Source organism: Kogia breviceps, chromosome 5, assembly GCF_026419965.1.
Source record: "Kogia breviceps isolate mKogBre1 chromosome 5, mKogBre1 haplotype 1, whole genome shotgun sequence".
In the NCBI taxonomy this organism is placed as follows: Eukaryota; Metazoa; Chordata; class Mammalia; order Artiodactyla; family Physeteridae; genus Kogia; species Kogia breviceps.
The window spans coordinates 77,806,295-77,821,134 of NC_081314.1; the positions used below are offsets into that span (position 1 = coordinate 77,806,295).

General features: G+C 32.2%; 1 protein-coding gene across 25 annotated transcripts in view; it reads left to right on the forward strand.

The window, feature by feature from the left end:
• The window catches only part of DLG1 (discs large MAGUK scaffold protein 1), a 313,869-nt gene that overhangs the window by 257,200 nt on the left and 41,829 nt on the right, over window positions 1-14,840 (forward strand). For 11 of the 25 annotated variants that reach the window (XM_067034266.1, XM_067034270.1, XM_059064880.2 and 8 more), the window contains 4 exons: window positions 2,119-2,233; window positions 7,227-7,403; window positions 10,523-10,592; window positions 14,363-14,462. In XM_067034266.1, coding sequence (XP_066890367.1) covers window positions 2,119-2,233; window positions 7,227-7,403; window positions 10,523-10,592; window positions 14,363-14,462 — 462 coding nt within the window. The remainder of the gene's footprint in view (window positions 1-2,118; window positions 2,234-7,226; window positions 7,404-10,522; window positions 10,593-14,362; window positions 14,463-14,840) is intronic. The other 14 variants (XM_067034271.1, XM_067034272.1, XM_059064885.2 and 11 more) reach the window with 2 other exon arrangements.

The following is a 14,840-nucleotide window of genomic DNA, read 5'->3' on the forward strand; positions in this document are numbered from 1 at the left end:
TATGTTACTGTTTATTAAAGAAGGAGGAACAATACATATATGTGTGGGTACATAGACATATAATTATAAAATATATGTATAGTTTAAATATACATATATTAAAATAATATAGAATATAAACATATTTGTATGTTACATATATGTTTACTTACATTATTAAAAGTGGAAGGATAAACATTTCTTTAAATGTTTATAATGACCAGGACAGAGTAGGGTAGGGAGAGAGGGATATTCTTGTTTGATATCCTTGTATTATAGATTTGACTTTGGAACTGTTTTACCTACCTATAAAAACAATGAAAAAGTAAAAAGCAACCCCTAAAAATTGAAGTTGAAAATTAAAATGAACAAATGAACCTGGATGTATATCAGCTGGCAGCCTTAACACCTAGGAATGAACTATTCCCAGTGACTTTAAAACAGTATTCAACTATATATTCCTAATAGGCCATACTCCAAAGATAAAAAGAACTAGGAAAGGTAGTTAACTGTTTTTAGTAATCATGTCATGGTTGTAGTTTTGGTGTTATTTTGAGACTGTTGTGAATATAATATGGGTTAAAACAAGTAAGTCGTGATGGGTCCTCTAATTCTATTATCCTCAGTGTCTTGAGAACCAGGATTCTCCATATGCAAGGAAGCATATAAAGTAAGAAGAGATTAAGTAAAAACCTAACGGCCCTAATTTTTAATTAGAAGAACCAGTATAGACTCAGGATTCACTTCATATTTTTAATCTTTATCTTCACCCATCGATCTGTCTGTATCTTAGCTGTGTCTACATAGACTAAAGATTTGCCATGAGTTGATAATTGTTGAATTGTCAGGGATTCATTTTTACTAATCAGTCTACTAATGTTTATACTTTAAATTTTCTATTATATTTTTAAAGGGCAATAAAAGAATATTTTATTATATATTATTGTGAGCATTTAAATATTTGAGTTTTTTGATGAATTGTTGCTTCAATTCCTTAATCTTGGTATCCATAAAACAAGCTTGATGACTGTGGTGAAAGGAAGAGTAACTCAGCAATAATCATTCTTACTCTTACTCTTGTCTCCTTAAAACTATACATGCTCCAGACAAGTTACTTGCTCTTGCTATAAGACTGGTTTTATAAAAAAAATCTAATGGAATCTGGCTTGTCTGTTAGTTGTTTATTGTAAACAGAGAAAAATATATAAGTGTGTATAACCGTGGAATTGCAGTATTTTTGAAAAAGTGCTTAAACTTTTTGTTATTAATAGATTTGGTAGCTTTTAATGTATGATATAGTTTAAAATAGTCCATCTTCAAAATTATATTTCTTTTTTTTTATAAAAAGTATCTTAAATAAAATGTGTATTCCTTCAGATTGCTTTTGTGCATCTTATTTTAACATTTTGAAAGTTTATAAATTATAAAATGAGTTGAAGTAAATTTAATTTCATTTATTAACTTATTAAGGCATATTTTTGCATATTATTGACCCTGCACAAGTTCTATAATTTGAAAATCTAGGGTTAGCTGATTTCTTCACAGAAAAAGTCAGTAAACAAACCGTCTAGTATAAATTATTTTAGTCTTTTTTTTTTTTTTTTTTTTTTTGCGGTACGAGGGCCTCTCCCATTGCAGAGCACAGGCTCTGACGCGCAGGCTCAGCGGCCATGGCTCACGGGCCTAGCCACTGCGCCACATGTGGGATCTTCCCAGACCGGGGCACGAACCCGTGTCCCCTGCATTGGCAGGTGGATTCTCAACCACTGCGCCACCAGGGAAGCCCTAGGCCTTTTTAAGTATAAAAATTAGAATAAATCCTACTTCTTAAAATTTACAGTTAAATTCGACAGTAAAATTGATACAGCTATTTGATGCATGGAAATTGTCCTTTATTAACTGTGACACAAACTTTAAAATAGCATATTGAAAATACTATTTTCAACCAGTTCTAATTCATGGTACACTTAGAGAGTTTTAAAATTTGCATATTGGGCAAAATCTTGTATAGATTACTCTTTTAAGGTTCTGACCACATTTAATCAATTATAAGACAGCTATATTTAATACTTTATCTTCAAGTAACTTATTTTTTTAGAATATAAAATATGAATTTATTTCTCTTTTTTCTTCCATCAGAATACAGTCGTTTTGAAGCCAAAATACATGACTTACGGGAGCAGATGATGAATAGTAGCATTAGTTCAGGTTCAGGTTCTCTTCGAACTAGCCAGAAGCGATCCCTCTATGTCAGGTAAATTTTTTTAATTTCTAATTATTGCAGTCTTTATGCATGCATGCAGATTCTTTCAGGTTTTTCACCATGACTTAGTTTTACTATAGAAAAGTGTATTGCAAATCAAGGAAATTTTTTTTATGATTGATTTCCTGATAGTATGACTTTCAGGAGTTGGAATATTATTATAATTTTATTAATGAAAGTCATATAACCTCTTGAATAATAATAGTATAATAAAGAAAGACAAAATAAATACAAACCAGAAAATTTTTTAAGTTGATATTTTACTGGGTGACTAGTGTAGCTTGATATGTCATATCATCCAATACTTCTGTTTACCTGTATCTTTTCATAATAAAATATTCTTCATTTGAGTAACATTTAACTTCTATAGTAATTTCCACCAGTTCTTCTGTTTTCATGGCTGTAATTTATCCCTGCCTACCTGGATAGTGTACACCTCTAATTTGTGAGCATTTCTAGGGTCTCATGGAGTAAATCTTGTTTCAATATCCTTCTCTTCAGGCACCCCATTTAGAGCTTCCTCTGCTCTGCTAAATTTACTGTCATCCAAAACCATGTTTAACTTTCTTTCCTCCTTGTTGTCATCTCTCTTTTATATTTGTTTTGGTGGTGGTGGTGGTGGTGGTGTCGTCATTTTAGTGAGTTTCAGGATGGAAAGGAAATACAAGCATTACCTCAGAGATTTTGCAGGTTTAGTTCCAGACCACTGCAATACAGTGAATATCACAATAAAGCGAGTCACGAATTTTTTGGTTTCCCAGTATATATAAAAGTTATGTTTACACTATACTGTAGTCTGTTAAATGTGCAATAGAATTATGTCTTTAAAAAAATACATACCTCAATTTAAAAAATTTTTATTGCTAAAAATGCTAACCATAAATGAGCCTTACGCAAGTAATAGTGGTTTTTTTTGCTGATGGATGGTCCTGCCTCCATATTGATGACTGCTGACTGATCAGGGTGGTGTTGCTGGAGGTAGGGGTGGCTGTGGCAGATTCCTAAAAATAAGACATCAGTGAAGTTTGCAAACTGACTGACTCTTCCATTCATGAACAGTTTTTCTGGAGCATGCATCGCTATTTGACAGCATTTTACCCACAGTCAACTTCTTTCAAAATTGCGCTCAGCTCTCTCAAATCCTGCCACTGCTTTATCAACTAAGTTGATGTAATATTTCCATCCCTTGTTGTCATTTCAATAATCTTCACAGCATCTTCACCAGGAGTGGGTTCACATCTGTAGTTACTTCCTCTGTTGAGGTCTCAGACCCCTCAAAGTCATCAGTGAGGATTGGAATCAACTTATTGCAAACTCCTGTTAATATTGATAGTTTGACCTCTTCCACAAATCACCAATGTTCTTAATGGCATCTAGAATGGCAAATCCTTTATGGGAGGTTTTCAATTTACTTTGTCCAGATCCATCAGAGAAATCACTATCATAACTAGTAAGTCTTGAAAGTCACAGTTACTCTTTGATCCATGGGCTACAGAATAGAAGTTGTCTTAGCAGGCACGAAAACAGCATTAATCTCATTTTACTCTTCCATCAAAGCTCTTGGGTGACCAGGTACATTGTCAATGAGCAGTAATATTTTGAAAGAAAAAAAAGTTTTTTGAGCAGTAGGTCTCAACAGTGTGCTTAAAAAATATTCAGTAAACCATGTTGTAAACAAATGTGCTGTCATCCAGGCTTTGTTGTTTCATGTCTATAGCACGGGCAGAGTAGATTTAGCATAATTCTTAAGAGCCATAGGATTTTCAGAATGGTAAATGAGCATTGGCTTAACTTAAACTCACCAGCTGCATTAGCCCCTAACAAGAGAGTCAGCCTGCCCTTTGAAGCTTGGAAGCCTGGCATTGACTTCTCTCTAGCTATGAAAGTTATAGATGGCATCTTCCTCCAATATAAGGCTGTTTTGTCCACATCAAAAATCTGTTGTTTAGTGTAACCACCTTCATTACTTATTTAGATCTTCTGGATAACTTGTTGCAGCTTCTACATCAGCACTTGCTGCTTTACCTTGCACTTCTATGTTACGGAGATGGCTTCTTTCCTGAAACCTTATGAACCAACTTCTGCTAGCTTCGAACTTTTCTGCAGCTTCCTCACCTCTCTCAGCCTTCATGGAATTGAAGAGAGTTTGGGCCTTACTCTGGATTACACTTTGGCTTAAAGGAATGTTGTGGCTGGTTTGATCTTCTATGCAGACCACTAAAACTTTCTCAGTATCAGCAGTAAGGCTGTTTCACTTTCTTATTATTCCTGTGTTACTCAAGTAGCACTTTCAGTTTTTTTCTACTTAGCTAACCGTTTGATGCAAGAAGCCTAGTTTTTGGCCTGTCTTGGCTTTCAACATGCCTTCCTCACTAAGCTTAACCATTTCTAGCTGATTTAAAGTGAGAGACCTGTGACTCTTCCTTTCATGTGAACATTTAGAGACCATTGTAGGGCTATTAATTGGCCTAATTTCAATATTGTTGTGTCTCAAGGAATAGGGAGTCCAAAGGAGATGGGAGGGAGATGGGGAAGGGCCAGTTGGTAGAGCCTTCAGAACACACACATTTATCAATTAAGTTACCATCTTATAAGAGCATGGTTCGTGATGCACCAAAATGATTACAATAGTAACGTTAAAGATCACAGATCACCATAATAAATATAATAATAATGAAAAAGTTTGAAATATTGGGAGAATTACCAAAATGTGACATAGAGACATGAAGTGAGGAAATGTTGGAAAAATGACACCAATAGACTTGGGGATTACCACAGGGTTATGCCTGCCCAACACAGGGTTGCCACAAAACCTTCAATTTGTTTAAAAAAAAAAAAACACACAGTATCTGGCAAGTGCAATAAGGTAAAGCACAATAAAATGAGGTATGCCTGTAGATACATGTAGCCAATCTGCCATAGTTAACCAGAAGTCTTATGGTTCTTTTTAGTAAATGTATTTTTAATTTCAAAAGTAAAAATAAAGTTAAGGCTACAAAGGACTACATACAGTATGGTACCTTTTTATAAAGCTCTGAAACAGGTAAAATCATACATAATTACTTAGTCATCCATATGTGTGTGATAAAACCAAACCAACAAAAAAGGGTAAGGAACAAGGAAATAATAAACACTGTATTCAGAATGGTGGTTACCTTCTAATAGTGCTTAACTCTTAATCTGAGGGAAACAGGATCAAAAGGAAAAATACATAGGTGAATGTAAGTTACTGATAAAAGTTTTGTGTATAGTCTTGGGTTGGAGAGTAGATTAACAGGTGTTCATTATATTCTTATGATTAATAGCTCAAATAAGTATTCCATGTGTTCCTTTTTTTTTTTATTAATCTGAGTACTAAAAGACAAAGTTTAAATGCTAACATAGGGAGTAGAGATTGTGAGTGATTTTTTCGTTGCTCATCGGTAATATAGTTGTGTTGATTTTGTAATTCAAAAGGTTAATTTATGATAATAAAAATGTTGAGATGTAGTATTTTCCCTTTTCTCAATATCCTGTGGCATTTGTTCTACCTTTTAAGGTACTTTATTTGCTATTTTATATTCTGTTTATTTGTATCTTCATCATCTTTGTCATCTTTATCTTTGCCATATCTACTTAATTAACCTTTTAAAATAAATATTTAGTAAATTTCTAACTATATCAAACCTATGTATTATTTGAAGTTAACTATATTTTTCCAGTAGAAAGATGTTTCCTTAGTATTCAGAATTTATTGAAGTAATGGCTTCGCATTTATATCATTTATAATCTTTATCTTACAGTTGTAGAATTCTGTCTTCAAATAAAATCCAATGTATTGGATATGTTTTAATATATGTTTAAGTAAGCCTTCCCACTTTTGATTCTCACCTACTTCCTTCACACTGTTAGCCACTGAAAAGACTTGAAAGAACACATTTGAAAAACATTAACTAATTCATTCATTTAGCCATCAAATGATTTCACCCCTCTTCAGTTTTACATCAAGAGATAGAGTCTTAAAAGTTAGGTAGCATGAAAAGGAATATGATTTGTATCCTAATTTCCCTTTGTCAAATTAGAACAAAAGAATGAATAAATTGTATTCTAAATGTAATTCCTGGGATCCTTCCTGTACTCTTGTTAGAGGTTTTTTTGAATATAAGAATTTAATTTGTCACCATTCTAAAGCAATTATACGCCAATAAAGATGTTAAAAATAATTTAATTTGTTTAAATATTGTACACTAAGTATCAGGACACTATTTTCTTGTTACCAAATTTTAAAATATTCCTAACATTTTGCAATTACTATATTAAATTAATACAGTATTTTTTCCAAAATGGTTGGCAGCCGTTAAAGTCATCATATCGTCATCTGTAGTTAGTTTTCATCACTGTTATTGACTCTGAAAACCCTATTAATTATAGTTTTATGAACAAATGAAAGGAATAGTTAACTGGGAAAATAATCACTCTGTTGATCTAGTCTTAAAGTCCACAAATGATGAATCAGATCAGTCAGGGAATTTGTTTACCCAAGTGTGTCTAGTCAAAATAAAGAGAAGAGACTCTTTTAATATTTACTTTATTAATATAGAACAACTGACCAGATTTGTCTTCATTTTAGAATTCAATACAGGTTACCATTGATTGTACTAAAAGAATTTTTTTTAATTTCTCATACAGTATTGAGAGAAATAAGGTAGTATATCAATTAACATAACAAGTTAATTTTGCTATTTCTTTTTAGTCTCATTGTCTTCTTGTATTGGATTGGCTGAAAAGTTCGTTCTGGCTTTTCTGTAACGTCTCACAGAAAAGCCCAAACAAACTTTTTGGTCGACCCAATAATATAGCGCAAAATTGAACTTGGCATTATTCTGCCTACCATGGTACATTGTTTATCTACGCAGATTATATATATATTTTTAGGATCCTGTTTATTTAATATTCATAATATCATTATAAGAAATAATTATGGACTTTTTTCTTCTTAATCTAGGGCCCTTTTTGATTATGACAAGACTAAAGACAGTGGCCTTCCTAGTCAGGGATTGAACTTCAAATTTGGAGATATCCTCCATGTTATTAATGCTTCTGATGACGAATGGTGGCAGGCCAGGCAGGTTACACCAGATGGTGAAAGTGATGAAGTTGGGGTGATTCCCAGTAAACGCAGGTAAATATAATTCTGTTACAGTCTTACCACTTGAAAATTGGACAACATAAATAATTGCTGTTTCTTTCTATTTCTTTTACTGAAGTGGTGATTTTGTGCTCAGTTTTATATATTGTGTTTCACAACCATTTAATTTTATTCACTTTATGTTGTAACCAGTGACATAGTAAGAGAATATGATGTCGCCAAATAGAAATTTCTCTAAAGCTCCTACTAGTTGCTAAAAACAAAATGAGTATATTTTAAGTCACTGTACCATATATCTATACTAGTGGAGGGAGAGAGAATTAAAAGCCTCTGTAGTTTTCCCATGTAGATGGTGTTAAAAACCTAAATTTTCAGGGGTTTTGATTGTGTGAATTGCCTCCTCTAGACTTAAAAAATGAAAGCATTTTAATTAAGAATGTGTTTCACATCTCTGTTTTCTTGTTTAATTTAGAAGTATCCATGCATTCACTGCTCTTTCCTCTTTGCTTTTAACTATTTATTGTAGTGATTCACTCACTGGTACATACTTAACCATCTAGTGGCAAAAGTGGTTAAGTGCAGATTGTCTTTGAAAAGGGTGATCCCAACTTAGAACCCCCTCTAAGGTCAATGAAATGCTATTCAATGTCTACTTCTATGGGAAAGATATTAAAACATCAGTTCATAATTTCCTCAAAAGAGCTTATTTATGAGATCTGATTCATCCAAATCATTGCCTAAAACTTAAAAGTTTTAAGATAGCCAGTAAAAATTGTCAATGAAACATTAATGTTTATTATAGCCAGTTAATTCACTTCAAGTCCAAGCTTATGACGTAATAAACTTGTTCTTTTCTTATTAATAAGTTGGACTTACTTTGTTAAGAGTCTCTAAAATCAATACTTATGCCAAATCATATGCCTGTTTATAAACCTCTCTACCTTATATATATTTGTACACCTGTTTTTAGACGTTGAAGAGTAGAAATGTTAAAATATTGCCAAGGTTTGTAATTGTGGTTTTGGAACTTATGACTGTTGTTGGCTAGATCCATATTTTTAGCAAGATCCAACTATTTGGCTGGATCTTATATTTGGTGGCAACTCCTCTTTTAGCAATGCAGCCCTCAGCTGCATAACTTTTTTCCTGGAATAGAATGTAGTATACTTTAAATCCAGAAATGCTTCCACTGTGCCTTGTTGAGTCAGTAGAAACCTCACATCTTAAATATGAAGGTCAGAGTTCCTAAAAATTGTCTTTATCCCTTGGAGTCTTATATCTTGTGAAGGTTTTACATGTGCTTGCAACGAATGAGAAATACAGCTGACTTTGGTAGAAAGAGAGATTTTTCATTTTGTGTATAAAAATTCTGTAAGGTTGGATTTTGAAGCCAGAAGTGATAAAAGAGATGAGATATAGCTTGAGACCTCTACAGATCCCCAAATGCATGAATAATATTAGAATATAATTTTCCTTCCATAAAATGCAGTATGAAATCACAACCAATTATGCCATTTCATTCCTCATTGTATTCTAAACTTGTATTTTCTTAAATAGAATGATATCTTTATTAGACCTCTTTATGTCTAATAATAGCACAAGGAATTGTAGTTCCTACAATTCTTAGCTTTCTTTTGGGAACAGTGTTGACAAATAAACACAATTGAAGTCACTCAGCTATTTAGTGAGCAAGATAATGATTAGAAAACAAAGCCATTTTGAGCTGTAAATGTTTATTCACTAAATGTTAGTTTTTCAGTGCCCTCAGTAAATGCCTAGGCAGAATTATAAATTAATTATTCATATCATGGACCCTCAGGATTGCTCTGGAATAGAAAAAGCAAGTTTTAAATCCATGACTTCTAGGGTTCTGTACCCATGGTAAAACTGTATAGCTAGATAATAAAAAATAAAGATATGCATTTATTCATAGGCTGTTTTGGTACATTTTTCTGCTATATACTAATGTAATTGCTATGTTGAAATCAAGGATTTGTAAAGCTTAATTTATATGAAATTTTGCACGATTCATATTGGTGTTACAATCTACACGATTGTAGATCGTACATTTATTGTAGTTTTGTTTGCTTGCTTATTTCGAAGGTAACATTTTTAACAAGGTTGAAAATTCAAAAGATTTAAAAGCTATACAGGCTGTCTCTTAACCCTGTTCCCCAAGCACCCATGAATTTCACCTTCTTAGGGATAACTAAGGTTACCAGTTCTTCTATATCCTCACAAAGATACTTTAAAACTCTTATTTGGGGGACTTCCCTGGTGGTCCAGTGGCTAAGACTGCACTCCCAAAATAGGGGGTCTGGGTTTGATCACTGGTCAGGGAACTAGATCCCACATGCTGCAACTAAGAGTTTGCATGCCGCAACTAAAGATCATGCTACAACTAAAGATCCCACATGCCGCAACTGAAGATTCTGCATGCCGCAACTAAGATTCTGCTTGCCACAACTAAAGATCCCACAAGCCACAACTAAAAGATACCGCATGTCACAACGAAGATCCCACGTGCCTCAACTAAGACCCAGCACAGCCAAATAAATATTTTCTTAAAAAACCCTCTATTTTGTACACTATAATTGGTTACTTTATGTATTTACACAAATATATCGTTGGAATTAAGCTTAATTTTTTTATTTCCCTCCTTTTTATTTTCAAAAATTGCAGAGCTATAGAAAAATAAGAGAACGCAAGAATAGTACTTAGAACACCCACATATCCTTCACCTACTTTCATCAGTTAATATTTTACCCCATCTGCTTTCTCTCTAACACTGAGTTTTTAGCATATGTGTTCCATGCTAAGATAACATTTAAACAACAAAACAAATGGAAACCTGGAAAATTGCTAAACTCAGAAGTGGTGCTTCATAATTTCAGTGTAATTATGGAATAGAGTGCATATATAAGTACACATACTTGTACTGCATTTTGATATTTCACAAGTGGTTTTGTTTCATAATAAAATGAGCCCTGTATTTCATTTCTCAGAAATTCTTATAAATTATGGGATTCAAATGACTTCTGAAGGCTTTTAGAATATAAAAATGTTCCATATTAAAGTCTCAGTTCTGATGATTTCTAGTTAGAGCTTTAGATATGTTTATTATACTTAAAAAATAATCTGTGCTTTGCCAGGGTTGAGAAGAAAGAACGAGCCCGATTAAAAACAGTGAAATTCAATTCTAAAGCAAGAGGAGATAAAGGGGTGAGTATGTGAAATCTATTATTTCTAGAAATTAATAATTGAATGTAATAGGCCTTTTCCTAATTCTTGTTTGAGGCACATTATTAAAATGAGAAGGATTTTGCCATAAGAATTAACTATCAACTGCTCTGGCCATGGTGGCCTACAATAGTAGATATGCTAAAGTAAACAATTTATTAAATTAAAGCATCCATTTCACAGACTTTTCCAAATTATCAAAACTGTCATTTGATATATTCTTAACAACATACTTTTGGTCGTAATTTTTATAAATGAAATGAATTCAGCCTTCACTCAGATGAATAATTAACTATAAACTTGTGTCACCAGTATTAGTCATGAAGCTAATAAGTAATACATCTGAGAAAATAAGCCTTCCCAAAACTATTAATTAGTTCATAATGTAAGTTTACGGGCTTTTGCAAGAGAATTTATGGAAATTTTCTTACTTTTTCCACGTTTATTGCTAATATTACTCATTAATAAAATCCATCTTTTAAATGTTTAAATCAGTATGAATTTTTATCTTAAGGGAATAAAGAAAGGGACAGTCAAGAGGAGGACTTTGTAGGTGGGCAAGAAATATATCAAAATTCTTTTATATATATTTTAGACGTGTTTTTGTTTTCATTTACTTAGTCTTTCTTAAATCTAGTGGATGTCAATGGATGATATCACAGGCTTCACCCTATAGTATGTGTGTAATTAGTGCAATGGAATATTGTAGCAATAGGCCTGAAGAAAATGCTGAAACACATGTTGTGTTGAAATACTATTTATAGCAGTGTTTTATGTTTGGGGTTTTTTTTATCTAAAGCAAAAGTTTTATACATCTTTTGATCAAATTTCAAATGAATATGGAAAGTTAACTCAGCAAATAAATTAACCCTACTCTTTGTACATGTCTGATATCACTAAGCACTCAGACTTAAAGCTTTAAAATTTTAAAGGAATATGATCCTTGATCAAAGAAATTAAATCTGAGTAAATTATATATAATGCATTCAGTTATTTTAGAAATGATAAATTCCTTTAAAATTTACTTGTACCTTTCAGAAAATACAAAATTATATAGTATAATCTGAAGCAATATTTAAAATAGAAAATCTTTGGAGGAAAAAATCCCAAGTAAATGCTCAGTATTTGAAATATACACAATGGTTTTTGTGCTTGTTTTATATATGTCTTTTAAAGTATTTTAGTAAAATACACTGTCAGTGTATTGTAAAAGAGGTTGCATGTTGTAACTTTTCTTTCAAACTGTAAGAAGTTAACTGAATTAACGACATTTTTAAATCTTAGTCTTGTTTGTTGACTATAACCAACTTTATACACAGTCACTGTGTTCTAACACAGCACCAAAAGTATGCATGATACTGAGTGGGGTAAAAATACGCTTGCCATTGATACAGAACTGCATTTCTCTCTGTAATACCATTTCCCATTCTAAGCTCTTCTTTTCCTTTCCTTATATGGTGGGCTATGGACTTTGTTTCCAATACAGACTTTTTAAAAACATTTCAGTTTCTCATTAACATTTTTAACATTCATTTAGCTATTTTGAAATACTACATATGGAAATTATATATTTAGATATTTGATATATGTTTCATGAATTTGTAATATTTTATCAGTCCATATTTATTACACTCTCTCACAATATAGCATTAATAACAATAAGTAATTAAACAGATTGTTTTGTATTGAAAATATAAAGAAACTAGAGTTAGTATGTTTCTTCAGTTTTGTGTTTTCCCTACACATTTTTGTCCTGTTTGCTTGTGCTGTTTTTCACTTTTAATAAATTCTTCACCTGCAGGATGTTAGATGTAATACAGTTAATACATTTCTTAACTAACAAGCATTTCTTTCTGTCCTATATTATGATATCTTTACGATATCTCATTTTGGCTAACTGCAAAAGATATCAAAAATCAAAACATTTTAAACTTCATGTTTCTTTTGGTTGTTTGCTGTGAAGCTGACTCTGACCACTATATATGCAGTAGGAGAGGTAAATAACCTTTTATTAAAAATGTATCAGTTTTATCAATTAGCATAAAAATTATTACTAAATTCAAAATCAGTGATTGTCATGGACAAAAAGACAGTCCTTCCATAAATTAGATTACCATAAATTTTTCTCTATTGAAACTTGTTTTCTTCTCTTTCTCTTTTCTAAAATTTGGATTCAAGCAAAGATTTTTATTCAGGTAATGCTACTTGACAGTTTATAAAACAATTATAAGCTTAGATTTCTCCACAGTATTTTTTTCTCAACTTAATTTTTAACTTCTGCTTAGGGTTATCTGAGCCTTCAGATTTTAAGATTGATATCAAGACAGTCTGCTTGTCTAATGACTATGAACTTATTAATTTTGAATTATTGATATGAAAAAGATAAAAATGAAAGTTTTTGTAAAGATTCTTACCAAAATAAATCTTTTCAAGTAACAGAATTTGAGCTAAAACTCACTTTAATCCATTTCATCACCTTAATCACCTGGCATCACATGACTAAAAATACCGGCACGCCAGAAAAAAAATACTGCCTGGTATTGATATACCTCACAATATTGATAGCATCTTATGACATGGATAAACGCAAGAAAAATTAAAACAGAATTTCTATCCTTTATATTGTTCCCACTTCAAAAAATAATAAAAATTATAATTCCTATTGTCACTGGTAGGCAAGGCCGTTTCCTTCAAGACACGGGTGCCTGTGACAAATTACAGAAGAAGCTGTTCCTCTTTAGCCTCATCTTTCTGGGTGCTACCTGCTTTTAAAAGTGTGAATGCACAAATGGGACATTCAGGAAGGGAAAAAACTTGTCTCAGACATCTGTGCAACAAGGGATGTCAAATCAGCTGTCCTAGCAATTATGTATAAACTACTAGATTTTTAATTGCCTCTTTGACATTATGAGTACCAAACTTTTTATTCCCTATTCAGGACATGGTGCTAATGAATTGAATTTGATTCTATTTTATTTATATATACTTTAAAAATAGATAATACGGTAGAGCTTAAAGGCTAATAAATCAGTTATGATGACATTTAAATTGGCCAGGAGAGTTGACTCTTCTTCCTTGGTTAGATAGCATTGATAATTCTTTTGCTGGACTCTGTGCTTGATGGATACATCTTAGTTTTCTTCGCATTTTCTGATAAGCATTTAGTTATCCTAATTCTCTTCTTTAAAAAAAAAAAAAAGATTTTTTAAATATTCAGCACTAGCAACTTGCTCAGTTGTTTTGGTTCACTTTTTTAGTAATGGCTTTTTGTTAGTTTGTTGGAGCCACAAAAAAGAGAGAAAGGGAAAAAATGTGCTAAAGCCAAAGGAAAATGAAGGAAAGGAAAATTAAAAATATTTGAACAGCTAAAGTAATAACTTTTGCTGTAGAGCACCTAATTCTTGGAAATCTAGAAAAATATGGATTGATATGAACAGATGCAAGCTTGATTTGAACTATAGTAGTATCTAATCTGATTTACTCTTCCTTTTTTATCAAATAGCACTTCCTCCTTATTTTTAGGTATCATTGAATTACACTCTTGAAATTTTTCTGTTTTCAGTTATAAAATGTTAGAATTAGAGAAATTAATACTAAATTAAAAATTCACTGTATGTGTGATTAAAGCAAAATTCATATACAAACTGCACACTGTGGTCACAAGAGTCAGCTTTCACAGAGCTACTAGGCTGGGCCTTTGTACACACAGACAGTAGACATCCCTTTGTTTTGCCCCTCCTTCTCTTCTTCAGCAGTCATTCAATGACAAGCGTAAAAAGAACCTCTTTTCCCGAAAATTCCCCTTCTACAAGAACAAGGACCAGAGTGAGCAGGAAACAAGTGATGCTGACCGTAAGTATGTGGATCCAGTGGTCAACTGAAGATAAATGTAGAGGGACCTACTGCCCTGCAGTTGGTTGTTACCATGGAGACAGTTTCAAGAGCTGCAACAGGTTACTATTTGTCTTAACTAGGGGCAATTTAACAGGCATAAATTAATTTGCATACCAATCTTAACTTTTTCTAGCACCTTAGGGATTCTTAATTTAAAGTAAATGGTATTTTTAAGCTATGTTTAAAATAGAATTTTTTTATGTAAAGGTTCTTATAAGAAACACTTATACTCTCAAAATAATATTTTAGAGGAAAAACATGAGTACCTGAGAAGCTACTTATTGATTTCTAGTTATAGCATTGCCAATCTTTGATAATAGATTATCTCAAATCATT